This window comes from Carya illinoinensis, chromosome 7 (assembly GCF_018687715.1).
Source record: "Carya illinoinensis cultivar Pawnee chromosome 7, C.illinoinensisPawnee_v1, whole genome shotgun sequence".
Taxonomy (NCBI): domain Eukaryota; kingdom Viridiplantae; phylum Streptophyta; class Magnoliopsida; order Fagales; family Juglandaceae; genus Carya; species Carya illinoinensis.
The window spans coordinates 40,679,110-40,701,477 of record NC_056758.1 but is presented as its reverse complement, the minus strand read 5'-3'; the positions used below and the strand labels follow the sequence as shown (position 1 = coordinate 40,701,477).

Here is a 22,368-nt window from a genome sequence, read left to right as displayed (position 1 = left end):
TTTCTATGCTACAGCTCCTTCATCATGTTCTCTCTCCCTCTCTCTTCCTCTTCGGAAAATTCAACTATACCCAGAGAGAGAGAGAGAGAGAATGGATATCGCCAGTTGTTGATCAAGTTATCATCACTTCGTCACTGCAACAGAAACGAAGATAGTCGCAGCATCATCACACGCCCTTTTCTCGCCAATAAGAATGCCTTCCCGATTACTCGGAGGTATGCCACAGTACTGGGAAATTCATCTCAGCTTTTTTAGTCGCTCTCTCTCTCTCTTTTGCACAATTTCATGCATGCAGCGTTCGCTCCAGAAAGCTCTGCATTGGCGATACAGAACTCCTCCGGTCAGTGGGGTTCTCCAGCCTTGTTCTTTTTTCTGGGTGGGTTACTTGTGCTTGTGATATTGCTGATTCTTTGATTAATCGGTCAGATATGTGTGAAACCATCAGATGTGTTGCAGCCAGGTAGTATGACATGAATTATGTTGGAAAAGTTGACGCAATCTTTAATTAGATTTCAACACGTGAGTTTTATTTGATTTTGCAGCAACTAAAGAAATCAGCTTCAGCCATAATCTCCGAACAATTTGCCATTTTGATTTCCAGACACTGAAGAAGGAAACCCAGAATTTTCATCATGCTAATCTTCTCGGAATAGGGGGATTTGGGCCTGTTTATCGGGTATTAATGCCGAACCTAAGATAGAGGTCGAGTGATTTGTTAGTACAAGGAAAATTATGATCCTTTAAAGTTTGAAGAATCTTTATGCATCTTAATAACTCCTAGATCAACATATACTGAAATAAATGGAAAGCAATTTTGGCATCTAGGCAGCCTAAAGGCATTGATTATCTTGTCGATGTCTTCAAATTAGATACTGTGTCAATTGATGAGTTAATTTCATTACACACGACTTAAACTAAACAGTGCACTTATTTAGGAGTTCCTCAGCATCCATTTAGAATGACAAATTTTCTATTTTTTATTTTGATTTCAACAGAATATTTTGCTTTCAGGATCTATAAAGTTCATAAATGCCTTTCTTTTTTGCTTTTGAAAGGGAAAGTTAGAGGATGAGAGGTTGGTGGCAGTGAAGAAATTGTCTCTGGATACATCCCGACAAGGAAAGTCAGAATTTCTTGAAGAGGTGAGGTTGATCACGAGCATCCAACACAGGAACCTGGTTTGCCTTCTTGGATGTTGCTCTGAGGGGCTTGAACGGCTACTTGTGTATGAATATCTGAAGAATCGAAGCTTGTACCTTCTAATATATGGTATAACTTCCCCACCCAAACCTTATCGCATCCTTCTGTCTGTTGGTATTTTGGAGAACTTCCATTAATTACCCCTCTGCTTGAGCTTGGAGTATAAGACCGATCATCTTCAAGAAAAAATAAATTCTTTGATATTTTCCTACGATACTTGTGTGCATGTTTAATTCTGGAATGCAGTCTTCAAGACTTCTTGAAGATGGAAGCCACTGTCACTTTTTGACGATTTACTTCTTGTGAACAAATACTTATCATCAAGCGTTATTTAATTGGTTACTGTATAGAGTTTTATTTCAGGTCATCTTTCCCATGAATTGATTTGCAGCTTAACCAAAAAAAAAAAAAATGGGGATTTACTTTTCATAATGTATGCAAAGTTCTTCATGCCTTGTTATCTGTCTTTTTATTACTTTTAAATTCTGATAGCTTGTAATACAGGAAAAGGTGATCGGTTCCTGAATTGGAGCGTCAGATCCCAAATAATAATTGGCATTGCAAGAGGGTTGCAGTACCTACATGAGGATTCGCACTTGAGAATTGTTCAGAGACATCAAAGCTAGCAACATTCTTCTCGATGACAAATTTCAACCAAAGATTGGAGATTTTGGTCTGGCTAGGTTCTTTCCTCAAGATCAAGCTTATCTCAGCACTAATTTTGCTGGAACTTTGTAAGTCCTTGAGCTAAAATAACTCCCATGAAGAAATCTGTTAGGTCTAAAATACTGGGTGGTACCTTGAAACTAGCTTTGTGAAGAGCAGCAAGTTGTATATGACTCTCAAAACTAAGTGGGATGTGTATTTCCTCGGCTTATCAGAATGATCCATGATAATGTCGTCTGAAATAATCTCATGCACGAAACAGTTGACTTCTTTAATGTCGGGATGATCATTATGATTGGTGGTTTAAATTTGCAGGCATGATGCCATTGTTAACTGCTGTTCTCTTTCCCTGTTGTTCAGGGGTTATACTGCACCTGAATACGCTATAAGAGGAGTTTTGTCTGAAAAGGCAGACATCTATAGTTTTGGGGTTCTTGTCCTTGAAATAATTGGTTGCAGGAAAAATACAGAATTATCTTTACCCTCGGAAATGCAATATCTTCCTGAATATGTAGGACTTCACCTTTTCATAATTCCTGTTTAATATCTGTTACCTTGTTCAACACTTGACATTGATTCACATATCCATGACAGGCATGGAAGCTGTATGAGAAGTCGAGGGCGCTTGATCTGATTGATCCAAAAATGCGAGAAGATGGGTTTGCGGAGAAGGATGTTTTGCAGGCAATTCATGTAGCCTTGCTGTGCCTTCAGCATCAAGCAAATCTCAGACCCCCCATGTTAGAGATCGTGGCCTTGTTAACGTGCAAAGTTGAATTGACTAAAACACCATTGTTGAGTTTTGGCTTGATTTCCTGCTGAAAATGTATTTTTTGGGGCTTGGCTTGACTGTTGCTTGACCCTGGCTCGACCGTGGCTCAACCCTAGCTCAAGCTAAGGTTCCGCTCGAGCGAGAATGCAACCTTAACGTGTGCTCGACACTTCGCTCAACATCCGCTCGAGCGAATGTTCTGAATTAGCGTCTTGTGCTATAAATACATAATTTTCTCTTCATTTTGAAGAGACCTCAGCAGCCAAGTTAGAGAGAGTTTTGAGAATCCTTTTGTACACAATCCTAAGAGTCTATTGGGTGGGGCTTTAGGATTAAAGATTTTGTGATCAGTACTCTTGTACTCCATCTTTGTTCATAGTGAATTTGTTGAAACCGACCCCGACAGTGGACGTAGACTCACATTGAGCTGAACCACTTAAATCTTGGTGTTCTTTGTGTGCTTATTTTTCATTTTGTTGCTTCCGCTATTATTTACTTCAACTTCGTCTTTGTTTGTTTGGTCCATTCCCAACAAACTGGTATCGGAGCGTCAAGCTCTTTGCAAAATCTTGAGGAATGGCTATGGCAAAGTTTGAAGTGGAGAAATTCGACAGTCAAAACAGCTTTAGCTTATGGCGCATCAAGATGAAGGCTTTGTTATGACAACAAGGCTTGTCGAAAGCTTTGGAAGGGAAGGTATCCGAGGATTCTCCTGCATCGTCAAGAGAAGAAGATGAGAAGGCATATAGTGTCATTTTGTTGTCACTATCAGATGGAGTTTTGAGGGAGGTTGCTGATGAGGAGACCGCTTTCGGTCTTTGGTCCAAGCTTGAGAGCTTGTATATGAAAAAGTCGCTCACCAACCGTTTGTATTTGAAGCAGCGACTATATACTCTCAAGATGAGGGAAGGTACTCCTATTTCCGATCATCTAGATGAATTTAATAAAACTATTATGGATCTAAGGAATATTGATATTAAGCTTGATGATGAGGATCAAGCATTAATTTTGTTGTGTTCGTTGCCGGTATCATTTGAAAGTTTTGTGAACTCAATGTTGTATGGTAGAGATACATCTCCTTGGTAGATGTAAAATCTGCTTTGAACTCTAAGGAGTTGAGAACAAAATTGGGTGTACAAGACACAAACAGTCAAGCCAATGGTTTGTTTGTGAAATATTCCTCTGGTGGTAGATCTAATGGAAGAGGTTCGGATTATGGTGGGAGTAATTCCAGTAGTAGCTCTAAATTTAACAAGAAAAATGTTAAATATCACTACTGTCATAGGTTTGGTCATTACAAGAATGAGTGTCCCAGATTGAAGGAGGAAAGTAAAAGTTCCTCCAATGTTGTTAGCGTTGAACAGTCTAACAACTCTGATATTATCCTAGCAGTCAGCGGCTCTAGTGATCACTTTGGTAACAAGTGGGTCATGGATTCAGCTTGTACATTCCATATGTGTTCCAAGATAGATTGGTTCACTACCTATGAATCAATCAATGGTGACTCCATTTTGGTTGGAAATGATATGGCTTGTGATATTGTTGGGATTGGTTCAGTTGAGATTAAGATGTATGATGGAATCGTTAGAACCTTGTCTAACATTCGGCATATTTCATCTTTGAAGAAAAATCTTATATCTTTGGGCATTCTTGACTCCTTTGGTTACCAGTATTCAGCTGGAGGTGGAGTCATTCGAGTCTATAAGGGCTCTTCGGTGGTAATGACAGGGAAGAAGACAAATGGTCTTTATTTTCTTCAGGGCAGTACAGTGATTGGTGGAGCATCTTCAGATGTTCCAGATTCAGGTATTACTCATTTATGGCGCATGTGATTGTGCCATATAGGTGAACAAGTATGGTCATTTGTGAGTAGGCAGTTTTTTTTGGCTTTGTGTAATCAGAAGACAAAAGCTTGATTTGTTTGTTTGCATTGTATTCTTGTAAAGCAGTGCTGAATCAGGTTTACTGGAGTTTATGTCTTTATGATTTTTTTGGGGTACATCTAGTGTGATGTGGTGCCCTGTTTGTACTCATATTTGTTGATGACCATTTGAAGCTGAGTCTGGATTTGTTTATCCTTGTTTTGTGATGTGTTTGTTGTGTTCAAGCATTTGTGAAGGCTAGTGATCTACAGACAAGAAGGTAGAGCGTTGTTCATACCATACAGTTGGGTCTACTCCAGAGAAATAGAGTAGTTGAATGGAATGAGTCGGACTCTTGTGTGAGAGCCCGTAGTATGCTTTTGGATTTGCCAGGCTTGTCTACAAATTTTGGTGAAGCGGTCGACACAACTTGCTATTGGGTAAACCTTCTCCTCTTTACAATTTGTTTTTCAGTTGTTGTTTCCACAGGAAAGGAGAGCATGGTTATAGCAAGAAGGTGGAGTTGCTGGGAGAGCTTCACAACAGAGTGCAGGTGGTACTCTAGATCATGCTATTGAAATTAAGTATGATTTTGATTTTGGCATTGCGTACAGTGAGAGCAAGTCTACAGTTTCATCTGGTAGATAGAGGAGACGGTTTAGTCACCTTTGGGATATGCTCATGCAGACTTTGAGGTGTTCTTACTTTGGCAGAGAATATTTGTTGTTAGCCTCCGTGTGTATTCAGAAGCCGTTGTTCAAGTAAGCAGTCTGTTTTAGTGGTGTGTTGTCTTTTGTGTGAAGAGGTTGATTCTTCATTAGGACCAAGCTTGTGATTTGGTCAAATTGTCTATGGTATTGAAGACTTTTGGGTGGAAATTGAGTTCTTCAAGGATAGACGTTGTGTTCGGGGTTTGTGATTCCCTTTTGGTGATTTGTTGGTGGGAATTGATTCCTTGGTTATTGGTTTTTTGTTTGGGCTTGACGGAATTCAAGCCAAGGTGGAGATTTGTTGAGTTTTGGCTTGATTTTCTGCTGAAAATGTATTTTTTGGGACTTGGCTTGACTGTTGCTTGACCGTGGTTTGACCCTGGCTAGACTGTGGCTCGACCCTGGCTCAAGCTAAGGTTCCGCTCGACCTCCGCCCGAGCGAACTCATCCAGAGAGTTCCGCTCGACCTCCGCTTGACAGTCCGCTCGAGCGAGAATGCAACCTTAACGTGTGCTCGACACTTCGCTCGACGTCTGCTCGAGCGAATGTTCTGAATTAGCGCCTTGTGCTATAAATACATAATTTTCTCTTCATTTTGAAGAGACCTCAGCAGCCAAGTTAGAGAAAGTTTTGAGAATCCTTTTGTACACAATCCTAAGAGTCCATTGGGTGTATTGGGGCTTTAGGATTAAGGATTTTGTGATCAGTACTCTTGTACTCCATCTTTGTTCATAGTAAATTTGTTGAAACCGACCTCGACAGTGGACGTAGGCTCACATTGAGCTGAACCACTTAAATCTTGGTGTTCTTTGTGTGCTTGTTTTTCGTTTTGTTGCTTCCGCTATTATTTACTTCAACTTCGCCTTTGTTTGTTCGGTCCATTCCCAACAACCATTGAGACCGCTCTTCTTGGATCGAAGGCGTAAGAAGGATGAAAACCTATCTTGGGATACACATCGTATCCTCTCCTTTCTCAGATGCAGAGTGAGACCCCCTGATTACCCAGAACACCAAATTAAGGGACAGACATGTCATCATGCTTTCCATTCTATTTTTTATAGAACAGGGAAGCAGAATTGATTAGTCCAAGTGTTGCAATAATTGTTAACATTTTCTGAATTACGTAATGTGCATTTTCTTGTACTTTTTGCTTTTCCCAGTAATTACCTCACTTTCTTAGAAATGTATACATTCTACTTGTAGAGAAGTTATATCTAATTTGCATTGCAAATCCTCGAATAATTACGGTATTGGACAAAGGAGGTACATATGTCGTACAAACCTCGAACTTCTGTTTGTATTTTACGACCAATTTGCTATATATAATTTGATATATTATATGTATAGATCGGAAATCAAGCAGACTGTCAACTGGAGCTTGATCGATTGGTTGCATCCGTAAATATGGCTAAAAATAAAAACAAAAACCTGCGTATTCATTGTGATATTAATATCCATATATATCTCGTGGACGGGTTTTTTGTTTTTTGCATCAACTGATCATCGAATATGAAACTGGTTGGCTCAGTTGTTTTGTTAACTACACAGTCCAAATGAAGAATATAATTCCCTTGATAATAATTGGTTTTGTACATGTTTCAACCACTTAAAAATAACTGTTTAACACATACCACATCAACCAACAAGTGTGACTAAAAAGGGCAAGTGTGTGTATGTATATACATATATATACCTGAAGTTAACAAAACATGGGGGGAGAAATCAACAAGGTGGCCTCGTACGCTTGTGATCCTCTGTAGTCTCTTGCATATTACTGATAATTCATTCAGGCGTACTCAAATCCACAGTACCAATAAACCCTCTTGTCTTTATCACTCTTCAACTCGATGCAATATATATATATATATATGCGCGCTCCGTCAAGACTGACTGAAAGAAGGTTGGAACAAGCACCAGACTTCTTCTATCTATGGAAGTGAAATTCCACCATTGACAGTGTCCACAGAAGGTGATTAATCTCATTTGATCATGATTCTTAACTCAACTGAATTAGGGTAACCACCAGACACAATTATAGCCAAATCATCTCTCTCTCTCTCTCTCTCTCTCTCTCTCTCTCTCTCTCTCTCTCTCTCTCTCTCTCTCTCTCTCTGTGTTGCCAAATGCATGCATGATGCGTGGGTCTGGTTCAACCTCCATACACAATCCAATGGCCACCTCTCATGAGTCTGACTTTTCCCTCTGCACCATGCACTACACCCAGTACTGCCTTCTTTCTTTATTCTTTTTTTGTTGGAAGGAACACGACCTACGAAGTGGTTTGTGTGGAAAATGGCTTTTTAAATTTTTTTCCATTACAAATACCATAAGAATTGTGCCGTAGAAAAAAGTAGTTTTGAATTCATTTCAGTCGATCTGGCACTTTCGCGGGCAGCTGCTGGAAGCACCTACCATTAACTTCTTTTCTGCGTTCTGACCTAATTAAATTCAATGCCGTTTTCCTTATCAGGGAAACATGTCGAATCTGTACTGTGATTCTGTGAAGTGAACAAATATTAGGCTTTCTTTTCCTTGCAGATTTCCCTCTTCTTTCCGTTTCACCATTGATCCTCATAATTTTCCAAAATCTCCACCCTTCACCCATCAGATATAAAGGCCAGGACCCGATGACAAAACTAATTTCTTCCCTTTACCTGCTCAATTCCTTGCGGCCGTGGATTAATGAAACTCGAAACCACTCAATATAGTTACGTAAATAGCCGCAAAAATGAATTTAATTATGTTCAAATTACAACAACCCAAAAAAAAAATGAAAAATACATATATTAACGTTCAGAACCATGTATTTGTTTTTTTTTTTTTTTTTTTGGTGGTTTTCTTTCGTTTTTTTCCCTCCCTCTGATAAACATTTGCATATTTTACTAGTGGTGGTAACATATCAGATGCTTAACTTTAGAAGTTGAGAACCTAAGACATTATCGAAAGGGTAAGAAACAAAAGGCCGGAAAAAGAAGGAAAAATCTTTTCATTCCTCTGATCATCGATACATTAACATAGAGAAATTAAATAATACAGCATGAATTTTATAAGCCAAGTACTTTAAGCTCTGGTCCTTAAAGCTCTTCACATCTTCTACCTGTTGTGTAGGGGATTAGGACCCGTGGGAACCATTCGTTTGTTGTCGGCCGAAGTGTCATTATACTTCTCAGACTTGGAAAGATGCTCCGACCGAAAATTGAATCTCTTGGAGGACTTGCGGTTGCTAGCTGCTTCTAATGTCTGGTTCGAGCTTCTCTTCGGAGCACCATCGATGGCTGCGAGCATGTTCATCCTTCCCATTGCGTCAGAGTCAACAATAGCCGATGACAAAAGGCATAGCAGAAGTATGAACTCCGGTAATCTCATTGCAGGAATTCTTCAATGAAACAACTTCTTAATTACAGAAACCAAAAAAAAAAAAAAAAAAACAAAGCAGATATGAAGGGTGAAATGGGGGGATATATTGGAATAGGAGGATATGGCTGAGAGAGGTATAGGAACAAGAACATTAACTATGGTACCTCGGATATACAGTAAAATACTTGCATGCATCATAACGTCGCATCCTCTCCTATCAGAATTTTTCAACAACCTCATTAATTGCTCTGAATTCCATTGTGCATAAATATTTCCGATTAAACAAAACAGAATGTGAACTTGGGATCGAAGACCGAAAAAGCCCAAAAGCACGACATTCTGTCCTATAGCTGTCCATCCTACTAGCTACTACTACTGCCTTTTCCGAAACACCCCCCAGTCTTAACAACAAACTAATCGAGCTTGTGGTAGATAGATATATATACCTTCAGCAATGGAATGGGAGCCTCTCCACTTGCTCTTAATTAAAGCTGACACGCACAAAAGGAATCGCAAGGAACTTTTGGTGAAACATTAATGGGAGGTTTTGACCGGACATGGGTTGCATTTGCTTGTAAAGCACCCCTATGCATGCTGGGATTTTTGATTGAGTTAATGAAGGATAGGAGGTAGGCTGGGGTTTTAGCATACTGGTATGTTCGGGCTAGCAGCCTACTAAAACAGAGACAACCTGGGAATGTGGTTTGGCCTTGCCGGGGTGACGACGTCTGGACAGCTCTGTCGCTTCATAAATCCGGCCTTTTCCCTTAAACATGAGGTAAATACAAGGTGGCGTCAAGCGCTGATTTACCTTCTTATAAAGTTGTATGTGAAAAGTCTTATAGGCCATTCCGATATGACTCGACTGGTCAATGTTATAATTGGTTAGCAGAGTATTAGTAGTTCCTGGTCAAAGTTGGGTCAAAATTTGATTAGTAAACTTATTTTTATAAATTTAAGTAATCATTTTTCAACAACATTAAATAACAATTTTTTTATATTTATCACTATTCTATTAGAATATTAATTATCTAATCCATTTTCACTATATATATAATCTTTCAAACTCAAAAATTTCAACCAAGTAAATTTTAATACAAAACCAACCTGAAAAGTGGAAGACATTAGAAGAAAAGAAAAACTACAAAACCTATTTACTCTAATCTCGCGATTTAGAAAAATTACAAAAATGTTCACTAATTTATTGAAATGTTAAAAAGAAAACATGCAATTAAAGGAATTTGTTGCGGCAATCATGAACATTAAGTAGCATAAGCTTATCGGAAAAAATAACAAGGGTTCTTGAAAAAAGATTTGGGAGGCTGCAACAATAGTGGTGGATGTTTTATTTCTCCAGAAGTGGCACGCAATGAAGATAAAAGTAGGAATATTATTTTATGGCCAAAATATTATTAATTTGGCCACCAATTTGAATTAGCTATATTTAGCAAGCGAAAAGGAAATTGCTAAAATTAATATATAATTATTGAATATGATGTAGAAAGTTTTTAAGCAACTTAATATAGTTTGGCCAAAATTTGACTTTTGACTAACTAGGCCACTTCTCATGCTCCGTAACCTTAAATCCTCCTATCATTTTGTATTAGTGTCAATCGAAATAGATAGCAAAAATTTCTTATTTTTTGTCATTCACAATCATCTAATAAATGTTCACTAAACTATATAAAGTGTGAGTTATTATTATAAAAAATAATTTTTTTATACGAATCTCAAATTTATCTATTTTTTAAAAAAAAAGTACGTAGAAACTGTCAGTACTGTAAATAAAATTTCTCTTTACTAAATATTGATTTATATATAAGATTTCTCAACTTATAATCAGATAGATAAATACATAAAAAAATATCTTATAACATTTATCAGGCAATTAAAATTGCTCAAAAATTTATGAACAACATCAAATATGATAAGATATATATTACACTTTATGTATGGATCTATTTCTTTTCTACCCATGACTTTAAATTTTAGACAGGCTCAATTAAGCCGACAGACTTAATTGATGAATATCTAAAAAGTCATACAGTCAATTTGTCAGCAAATAAGCCCCTTGAAAAGGAAAGTTATTTGAATATATAATTGCATAATATAAATTAACTAGAATGGTGAATTCCACGACACAGAGACTGGATTATAAAGTGAATTATTATAATTATTATTTTAAAGAAAAAAGCAGAGCACATTAATTTGTTCAGATCGATGTTTTCTAAATAAAGGTAAAAGAGTAATGGGAGAGTTGGGAGATGTTTAGTCACTTTCGGTACTTGATTTCTATTCATCAGCTTTTAAAGCATTGACGATATATCTTCCAAAGTCATCATCCCTGTCAAACTGATGATCTTTTATCTAGGCTGGTTGGAAATCATGTATTAATGTTCGTTCCATCGCCTTCATAGTATCCCCATTTGCGCAGCATTGGTCTCTTAGATTGCCCAAAAGTGGAGGTTTAAATGGTAGAGACAAGCTATCTAGTCTTGGGTCAAAAAGCCGAAAAGGTGGGTAATTCATGCAGACCGGTGGTTCTACTTCTTGGACTTGGAGCTAGATCATTTCTTTTACTTAACTCATATCAATCTATTTTGAAACGTAATATTTACAAGGTAGAGGACACATAATTTGTTCTTATCTTACAAATCAAATTCTGTTATTAAAAGTTCGCCCTCACATGTACTAGTAGTGATACCCTATTAGGTTCTTGCTCTTTCTAAGATTTCAAAAGAACTCCAATTATATAATTGATTAGTACTTTTAAAGTATAGGTTATATTAGTTTGAGTCTTCTATTAAGACTTTACATCACATCTAACCATGCACACAATATTGTATAATTACAATCCTATGAGCAAATAACGAGGCCAAACTTCATACATTCTCGTGATCTTTCTTCCCCAATTTGACATAGGTATCACCACATTTTCCAACGGTTCCATACAAGAACAACTAGTTTTGACAATTTGAAACTTATAAAAATTGTCGAGTCCCTTGATCTTACTCTCTATGTTCAATCTTTTTTTTTTTTTTCCTTCAAATTTTAAGGTAAGCAAGTTTCACACATTCCATTTGAAAAAATTAAGTATAGCTCACCAATTTAATCCTTTATTTTTAGAGAAAGTGCTCGAGACTTATACATTTAAAAACTATAAAAATCATTTTTCTTTTTCCTGTAGAAGACATACTAGAGAATAAGAGATAATAACAACATTAATTTACGCGAAGAATTTGAACGTTGTTATTTAATCGTGTTTAGAATATAGCCCAACAACGAGGTGCCGTGCATTCCACCAAATCCAGTCCATGTTCTCCTGGATGGCATATAGGGCCCAGATTCCGTCTAATAAAAATGCACCCCGTATTGACCAAATATTGATCCGTGGAATGGCGGAGGCACGACCAGCAAAAGATGGGTTCATTAGGTAAGTCATTCGAATTCTATTTTTCTGTAAAATTCTATAGACTTCTATCGTTGCTTATTTTGTTCATGTATAAGTTCTTAATCCATAGACATTAAAATGATGGGAAAATGTGAGTTACTCACTATTTCTATTAGTTTAGATTTTAATTAAAAGTTATAATTTTAGTCAAAGTTTGGACTTGGCAATGGCAATGATCTTAGTACTCGTCTACAACTTGTTTACGTCCATCCGTTTCCCCCCTAATTGGGCGCTAATCAACATCAAACGACTAAAGTACTGATTTAGCCTTATTGACTAAAGACTAAAGTACTGATTGGGCCCAAAACTTTTTAGCATTATTGAGTAACACGTTCTACATTTAGGGCCATTGACCAGAAAGCGAAAAGTAGATCAGGTAGAAAACAGAAAGCATCGTGCTAGAGCCACCACCGCTGGTGGCAGCTGGGGCCTCCGTTAGGCTTAACAAGTTTTTTTTTTTTTTTTTTTTTTTTTTTTCAAATCATTTTTTAGTACTTTTAAATATTTAAAAAAATATATAAAAATTTATAATTTTTTCTTAATCATTAAGGGGGAAAAAAAAAAGGGCCAACTGTGGCCTAAGCATTTCCCAAGCACAAAAGCGATTATTCCATTAATAATTATGCACATTATTATTATTATTTTATTGAGAAATACTCTCATTTCATCATTATAATTTTTTTCATATAAAATATAATGAATAATTCAATTTTTTTAAATTTTAAAATAATAATAATATTAAAAAAATAATATTCTAATAATATTTTATTCAACTTTTAACTTTCATATAAAACTATCTCATCTCATCTTACTGTCTAAATATCGTCTAATTTCATCATGAAAGTTTAAACAAACAATTTTAATTTTCCAAAAAAATAATAAAATATAAATTTACTAATTGATATGGTTTTGTATGATACATTAAATTTATTTTATGATTAGCAAAAATTTTACAATTTAATTTATTATATTATATATAACAAATGAATATATAAATAATTTTCTTTATCTTAACTGAAATATTTTGCAAAAGCATTAGTAGGAACATAGCTTAGTTGAGAATTGTTTAAAAGTAGAGGCGGAGTTCATTGGGACTGTAGTGGGTAGACTAGACCAGTCTTAAGTGGGGGTCATCCTCAAATGAAGATAGTGCATGAGGTAGTCATTGGTCAAGGACCAAGGAGATGCATGAAGGGTGCAATGAAACTATATGCATGTACTTCCATTTCTTTTTTTAAATATATTTTTTTTATGATGAAATATATTTTTCTATAGAATTGCTCATGCGTGAAGATTCAATTAATATTATTAAAGAACTTTTAGAGAGAAATTAAGAGACTGTTTTGAGTACTATTAATTTTTATTTTTTTTAATATATGAGTGAGAGATTTTGAATTCAGATTTTTCATTTAAAGAACCACTATTAGACTTTTAAAAAATACTACTAATTAATTAATTACCTGATGGTGGGTTTGGAGATATATAATATGAAGATGTAGTAGATCAGAAAATAATATTACAGCCTAAAGTCCTCCGCTAATTTGCTTGGACCATCAAACATGATGTGGTCCAAACATAACCAATCAATCATCAAGGAATAAACGTGCATCCGGTGGTCCGTCTTCAAATGTTTAGTCAAACGCGCTGTCTTATGATGAATTCCAGAGGCAATATCCATGAATAGCTGTGGAAAATTAAAAATAAATAAATAAAAATTAAATAAGATAATGGATGCTAAGGAATCGTTCCATGATAAATAAATAAAAAAGGAGGGAAAAAAAAAAAAAAAAAAGAGAGAGAGGCGTATGTACGTGTGGAAGAAGAAGATGTTGCCAATTAATGGTGTGGAAGAAAAAGCTCAGTTTGGATGCTAACGTCTGGTTCGAATAATAAGAAATTCTCATTTTATCTTAACATACTTCATTTTAATATTTAAATATTATAAATATAAATATTTTTTAATTTTAAATATTTAACTTTTTCATCTAATTAATACCTAATCATTATAACTTTCTCAACAATATAAAAAACAATTCAATTTTCTTAACTATGAAAATAAAAATAATATTAAGAAATTATATTATAATAATATTTTAATTTTATAATATTTTTATTCAATTTTTTCTCTTTCATTTTTTAAAATCTTATAAAGATATTAACTCAAACTATTTCACTATTATTTACAAAATATTTCATTATTATTTACAGGCTATCTCATCGCATCTTTACCATCCAAACAAGACCTTAAATGTATTTTAAATTATTTGTAATTTATAAATAGTAATAAAATAATTTATGAATAAGGATGAAATAATAATGAATAATTTTTTAATAATAATAAATTATTTATAAATAATAGTAAAATCATACGAGAATAATCTAGAATAATTGTTCATCTCCTTAACATCGCTGCACCTAGATGATTTTATGGATTTTTAATTTCTGTGAAAAAAGGACGGAGAATCAACATACAATTAGCAATTAAAAATTGTAAATGGATCCCGTTTTCCGTTTGGCAGTACGATTCTCAGGTTATAATCCATAATAATAAAGAAAATCCAATGTACTTTTGTTTGAAAAATTATGAGCCACAGGCCCACATGATATCATGTCATTTAAAAAAAAAAAATACAAAGGAAATAAAAATGTTTATAAATAATTAATTAAAAAAATAGAGACAAAATTGTGATCAGCCACCCCATTGGGAGGTGCGCTGACCACCCTCGTCTTCGTTCGCTTAATAAATTTTGCCATGACTTTATCTTAGTCATCACCATCAAAATTTCACAGCTCATTAGATGATACGTCAAGAGTACTGTTACGTGGGACTTCAGCATGATCATTTTGTATGGTCATTATAATAAAGTTGACAATACGTGTAACGCGACAACGAAAGAGTTTCATATTTTTAACAGGGATAAACTCTGATAACATTTATAACACTTTAATAAAAAGTTCAAATTATATAATATATATTTTAAAAAAATTAGTTAATTATATAATTGAAATTTTATAAAGAGCAAGAACTTCTTCTCAAATAATGTATGATCTTATATACTATCTAACATTATCCTTATCATATAGAGTATCACAATCTATCTCTTTTAAATTCTGGATGTCTTCGTCAGACCTGTCCGTTATAGGTGCCATGCCTCAAGTCTCATATTTTTTGTTGAGATAGACTCTAATACTATTTGTAACATCCCAGTAGAAAGTCCAAACTACATGTCTTATATTTTAAAATAATTAATCAATGATACAATTAAAGTCTCATTGAAACCTTATAAATATCAAAAACTTCTTTTTCTCAAATAATGTGAGATTTCAAACACCACCTATATTTATCCTTATCATATGAGATATCACAATATGCCAAAAAAATTAATAATAATGATAACATATATAATAAAATAGATAAATGATTTCTACATATCTTAACAAATTTCATATAGTCTATTTGTAAAAAGTAGATCCCACTTTAAAAAAAATGTAAAAGAATTTATTACTTTTTAGAGTGACTCACTTTTTTATAAAATATTTGTATGTAAATTGTCTATTTGATATTTGTATATAATATCACTCAAAATTCACTAATAATAAAAAAGTGAGTTACTCAAAATCTATAAATTTATTAATAACAATTTCTTTAAATATTTAAGAAATTAAGAAAAAAATTCAATATACTAGCCATCAAATCCAAAGGACAATTAAACTCAGTAAACCAGCATTTTATATATATATATATATATATAAAGGGACGTAGAGAGCATCCATACCATAATGTTTAAAAAAACATTAATTAATTATTAACGTCGCCGTTATCGTACAAAGCTACCGCATTCCTTTAAAAGAAAAAAAGGCTACCACATTAATAATAACGCTTAAAAACTTAGGTGGAAAGCACGCATTCTTTATTACGACAAGACTGAATTGAATTCTTTAGTAACTTGCACGCATTCATAATTAATTATTGCATATATATAGAGATCATATATATTCACAGAGTCAAAATTGGGGAAGAAAAATCGAAATGTAGATTATTTATTTAGTTTAAAATATTGACGATCGATTAAGTACTCTTTTATGTTTAATCTATTTAAAAGTACAATGATTAAATACTCTAATATATTTCATTGAATGAAAATGTGACGGAGACTAGTATCTTTATTTTAAAATCGAAGGATATATCTTAATTTGATATTTGTTTAATTTGTTTTGAAATGATCATGCCTCTCTCTCTCTGATCTCTTAATGGAAGCCTCTAGATATAATTTGCTAAAAGTGGCAAAATGATCTCTCTCTCTCTCTCTCTCTCTCTCTCTAAAAGCCTTCAGATCTAATTTTGGCCGGAGGTCTCCCCCTCCGACCTCCCCTCTCCCTCGTTAACTTCTTTCTCCATCTACTCACTTTATCAAGGTAGTTAGTTCTCTTTTCTTAATTTATTTATATTTTTCTTTCAAAGTTGAAAAAAATAGGTTTATAGTTTTTCAGGAACTTTTGAGTGATATGTGCAGAACAACAAGACTTTCCCAACAACAAATTATTTGGAAGATAATGGCAGTTTTTCAATAATCACTGCCCGTGGTTCTTATGCAGACCTAGGGGTGACAATTTCTTACACGACCCGTTAACCCAATACAAACACGACACGATAATAGCGGGTTAGAGTTTAATATTAATGGGTTCGGGTCAAAACAGATTGACCCGTTAAGACACGATTGCTTAACGGGTTGATAACAGGTCAACCCGTTTTGATCCGTTATGACACGTTAATAAAGTTAAAATTACAATTATACCCTTCTACCCAAAAGTAAAATTGTTAGAATTTTAATTTCGATATTTTTATTGTTTAGATTGTAATTTTAGACTTGTAGTTAATATTATAATTTTTATAGATATTGTGATTTTAACATTTACAGAAAATTATGTTAAATTTAATTAAGTCAAACAGGTTAATTTCAGGTCTATTCAACTCATTTATATAAACAATTTGAAACAGGTCATATTATGTCATGTCAACCTATTTAGTAATATTCATTAATGGGTCAAAACGGGTTGACACGACACGACACGTTATGTTAATGGGTCGTGTTAGGGTTTAAGATTTTGACACGATAAGTTTAACAGATTGGATTAGGGTTTACTTATATAGTATAATATACATGCTTTGACACGATATGAACACGACCCGTTAACACGATTTGACACCCCTATGCAGACTACACACACATGTCACAGTAGTGAAAACCATAACAGACCAGTCATAAAATAAAATAATGTACTGGTGAAACTTCAAATATATTAATTAGTTTATGAGATAATAGTTGATATGTGGATATCCATACACGTATCATGTCATGATCTATAAATGTAAATTTATCTAATAAATAAATGGTGATAGTTTTTCTTAAAAAAAGAAAAAAAGGAAAAAAAGGAAGTATATTATACGGTTAATGGGGAACAGGATCACGAGGAGAGCTCAGAATTGTTGTTTTTCCTTAATTATAAATGGGTATAACAATGGTTAAATATGTAGTACTGTTATAATTGATTAAGAAAGTGGGACGATAACTGAAATTTTTTAGAAAAATATTTATGAGTGATTAAAAGACGTACGATCCTTTTTCAGTTCAAAAATTTTATGTGCAATGCGTACTCTTTTACATATTTTTTTAATATAATTGATTGTATATTAAAAAATGAATGTAATTAATTATATTAATAAAATATAAAAATATATAAAAATAATTATATATAATATTATTCTGATTCAATAGTTTATAGAGCTATCCTTTAATATTGTGGCTGGATTCCCTTAAGTTCGGGATAATCATTTAATTAAATTAATTTGGATAATTAGGCAGTTTGACTGGGTCTGATTCTACGTATGTAATTGATTACGTATATTTATGGTAGAACGGTAAACTTTGGGTTAAGTCTGTTAAGTGTTCCTTGGGGCACCGACAAGTGGATATATCGATATCCCTTGGAAAATTAAAACTTGACATGAATGGAGAGGAGTGCATAGGGGCTAGGTGGATCGATTAAGTAGTCAAATGGTTGACTTCGTTGTCACATGCATAATGCATTCCATTTCAAAATCATCAATTATATATAAAGCAATGTATTAATATTAATATTTTAGAAGAGGTACTTATAATAATAATTAATTAGCAATTAAAAAGATCATATCTATCTAGTGGCGGCCTACTAACGACTGCATCATTTTGATGGAATCCTCTTCAACCAAGTTGTGATCATCTGGAATTTTTTTATTGTATTTTTTTTTTTTGAGAAAAAAAAAAAACTAAAAATATGATTATAATACTTGCTAAAGTCAAATTGTACGGTACCGATATCGTTGAAGAAGAGTTGCAGATTAAACTAACAAGAATGAGACCCCAACAGCACGTACCAAGGAAAATATTAGATGCCGTGGTCTGTAAAGTGGATTGGGATACAAGTTAAAAATTAAATAAAATATTATTAAAATATTAATTTTTGATATTATTATTATTTTAATATTTAAAAAAATTAAATTATTTATTATATTTTATGTAAATATTTAATAAAATTATAATGACTAGATGAGATAAAATATTTTTTATATCCAAACCAGGCCTAAGTGATCTAATTCTGTGAGTTCAATTTCTTGATTACTTATGAGCAATATTCCAAATATTGGGTTATTATATATATATATATATATATATATATGGAAAACATGATCATGCATGAGTGCAGCACGGAAACAAGAGGTTGCTCTGCTTAATTCAATTCGTACATAAATTATATATGCATAATTTCTACTAAAATTATAACGATCGATATAATTAATTACTAGAATAATATATATATATATATATATATTTCCATGCACAATGCATGGTATGTACATCATGTTATGCTAATCATGCATGCACTTGGTGTTGTACATGTATATAATAATATCACCATAAACCAAGCTAGCTTGCTCCTTTCACATTCTCTATTCATTTATTAACAGTGGTTTTAAAGCTGAATTGAACTGGCATACGAAATTAAACATGATAATAATGTTATAAGCGATATATGATGCATGCATATGTTCTCAATTGATGTGGCCGCCAATTTGAATCGCAACAGATCAATCGAGCGTATCAGAATAAATGACTAAGAACACTAGTAGTAGGTTCAACAAATCTAAAATTTGGCTAAGATTTAGTTAAGATGCACAATAAATGAATAGAGGTTATTTCACTGGCCAAATTTGGCCAACCCCTTGGGCTAGCTAAATATTATTCTAGAATAAAATAATTCATTTTTCCACTATTTTAATCTCAGCACAAGAAGAAAATGCTAATTTTAATACTATGTGCTGGCTGATTCTAATACTTTGGGTTTGAATATATTGTATAAATTGTAATTTGGAAAAAGTTCAAAAATTTTTGTGATTTAAAAAGACGTTGATTTGGAAAAAATTAAAAAAAGTTAGACAATTAATATATATATTTTTAATAATGAATAAATATTTAAATTATAATTAAAATTAAAATAAATAAAAATATAAAAATTAATATTTTAATATAATAATAATAGATTTATTGAGTCTATTATTTAGTGTTGTGAAAAGTCGTAGTTAGTTAAAATTTATAAAAGTAAATTTTCTAGTTAATTTTTTATTAAAGTTTGTTAATGCGAGGACTAATGCTCTAATATTGATATCATACATATAATAATCACTAAAGTTTTGCTTTACAGACAGATCAGATCGATCATATATAGTACGTACCGAACAAAATTGTGAAGACGTTACGTACGTAATTAATATATACAAGTCGCAAACAAATTAACAGAAAGGCACACATGACAAATTGCTTAAGATTATTTGATTATTTAAGAATATTTTTAAGAATGCCGCCCCGCCGGGGGGGGGGAGGTGGTCGTCAAACTTCAATTTTTTCCCCAGAAATTACAATGGTGCGCTAATGGGTGGAAAGAGATTTTTAATTACATAAAACATGATTTTGAATGATTGGAAAAATGACAAAATATGCCTAAAACGACAAAAATACCGGCTGCTGCTTTGATTTCAACTCCATTACTCTCCATGAAAGATCATGATTAGAGGTGTCTAATTGGAAAATTCTATATATCACGTATATTATTATTTTAGACTTATCTAATTATTATTGAGGTAATTATTATTATTTAATGATGATAAATATATAGTCACTTATTATAAAATAAGATAAAAATAAAATGAGAGTACAGAGTGTAAGAGAGAGAAAGAGCACTTTAGAAAGAAAAAGGTGGCCGGATTTTCTTGTCAGGTATTAAATTTGGGGAAAGGAAATGTATGCATGGTTATGTGCCGAACCTGCATCTGTTAAGGTTCCTTCATCATAGCTAGGCGCCATCCAATACTTATTTGGGTTAAATCTCAGTAGTACTAATTCATGTTGAATGCATTGATGATAAGTGCTTTTAGTGGTTTATTACCAAAAAAATGAATATTTGTGACAAGTTATTTAAAAAACTCATTTTGGTATAAAATAGTTATTTTGATAAAGGAATAACTAATAACAAATAACAGTAGTTTTTGCATTGACTGTTGTTAAAATTGCATCTATGGCCATAACCAAATAAAACATCTCTCGAGCAGTTTGCAGGCAGCACAAAGCCGCTCGATCGATCTACAATTTCTTATTCTTCTGGACAAAATCGATCGAAGACCGGCCGCCGCGTTCTTCCCTTTCATTAGCATGTAGGATTTTTCCCACACGAGGGGCACATCCTAAGAGTTGCAGCCTTTTGGAGTTGAATGTATAAAGGTGATGGTCCTGATCCAACTTTTAGCGATCGTAGCTCCTGCAATTCTTTCTTCAATCTTCTATTCTCGTCGCCTAGACTTTCACACCATTTCTTCAAGAATTCATGGTCTACTTCTGTCTGCTTTAACTTGGTTCTGCAGCATGGATATATTAATTATTTCCTTTTTAATATTTACGAAATAAATAAATGAAAAAAACGAGATGCGCACGAAAATTCATTATCGGACATTAATATACCTTGCTCTTTTATTTTGGAACCAAACTTCCACCTGTCTGGGCTTCAGATTCAATTGTTCAGCTAGTATCTGCTTCTGTGCCTGCATCATGTTTTTTCAATATCCATCCCTACTTTAGTCTCTCTTGAAAGCATAAATCTAGATGAATCCAAATTAAACAAATCCAAATATAAATGATATAATACGATTTCATGGGCATATATCCAAATGTAACTGAATATTGAAAATTAAACAAATCCAATAAATTACTAACAAAATATTAAATAAATGAAGTATCTGCATGGGAAAAGTTACCGGATTAAGGGTGCTATGAAGTTTGAAGCTGTCTTCAAGCGAGATGGATTGCTCTTTAGTGAGCCTCAGTTTCCTTCTCCCACCTTCCAGCTTGATCATCTTGCTGTGTTTGTAATTGGAATCATTTTCCTTTTTCGGGTGTTCGTCTTCATCGTCCCTGTCGATGTTTTTGAGCGTTGATGATCTGTCAGTTGCGTTATGATCCACGTCGACGGCGCCTTCCTCTTCTGGGCGAAGAGCAAACGTTAAGCCCAAGCAAACCGGAGACTTTTCGGCCTTATGATCATCATCGTGTCTCTCGTTCCTCGGAGCCTGTTCGCCCAAGCCAAGTCCAAGTTGGAGCCTTGTGTTGCATGCTCCATCATCTTCCATGGTCCAGATCGAGAGAGACAGACAGAGAGAGAGAGAGAAAAAAAATTCTTTAAAAAAGAAAAAGAAAAAGAAAAAGAAAGGAAGGGATAAATTATGAAATGGTCAAATGGGAAAGTTGAAGGCAATAAGAAGAGGATTTGCTGCAGATATTAACACGGGCAATTCAATATTTTCAATCAGTTATTAGTGGTTATTAGACTTATGTAATATTTTAGCAATCAGTAGTAATGACATCTCGAGACTTTAATACCAGAGAGTAAAGGCATGCGTTAGAATTGTGACTCCTTTCAGGAAACCAAAAACTTCCTAGCTTGATGCCATAAGATGTTTGACTTTATGAATTCTACGGGATTTTTCAAATTTGATGCAATTTTGAAGTCCACTCTCCACCACAGGAGTCCACACGATATCTTTCCGAACTCTTTCCTGTATATGATCGATGGTAAATAAAAAAAAGAGTCTTTCTACGGCTTGTACTTTTTTCATGTTAATTGTTGACATTATGGGATTTTATTTATAAAAAATAATAATTTTATAAATTAAATTATATTGCGTCAACAATGTTTCGACGTCATTTGCAATTATAATTTTTAAAAAATAATTGCAGGTAGCTTAGGGTCCTAATAATATTATTA

At 33.6% G+C, this 22,368-nt stretch overlaps 1 protein-coding gene and 1 pseudogene across 1 annotated transcript; one reads left to right on the top strand and one right to left on the bottom strand.

The window, feature by feature from the left end:
* Positions 1 to 285: 285 nt before the first annotated feature.
* LOC122316404 lies at positions 286 to 8,595 on the top strand (annotated as a pseudogene).
* Positions 8,596 to 20,540: 11,945 nt separating this feature from the next.
* Positions 20,541 to 21,848, bottom strand: LOC122317092 (homeobox-leucine zipper protein HAT9-like). Its single transcript, XM_043134008.1, has 3 exons — positions 21,362 to 21,848; positions 21,069 to 21,148; positions 20,541 to 20,965 (listed from the first exon to the last, which is right to left on the bottom strand). The coding sequence occupies exons 1-3, from the start codon at positions 21,731 to 21,733 to the stop codon at positions 20,758 to 20,760; spliced, it is 660 nt and encodes a 219-aa protein (XP_042989942.1). The 5' UTR covers positions 21,734 to 21,848; the 3' UTR covers positions 20,541 to 20,757.
* Positions 21,849 to 22,368: the final 520 nt, after the last annotated feature.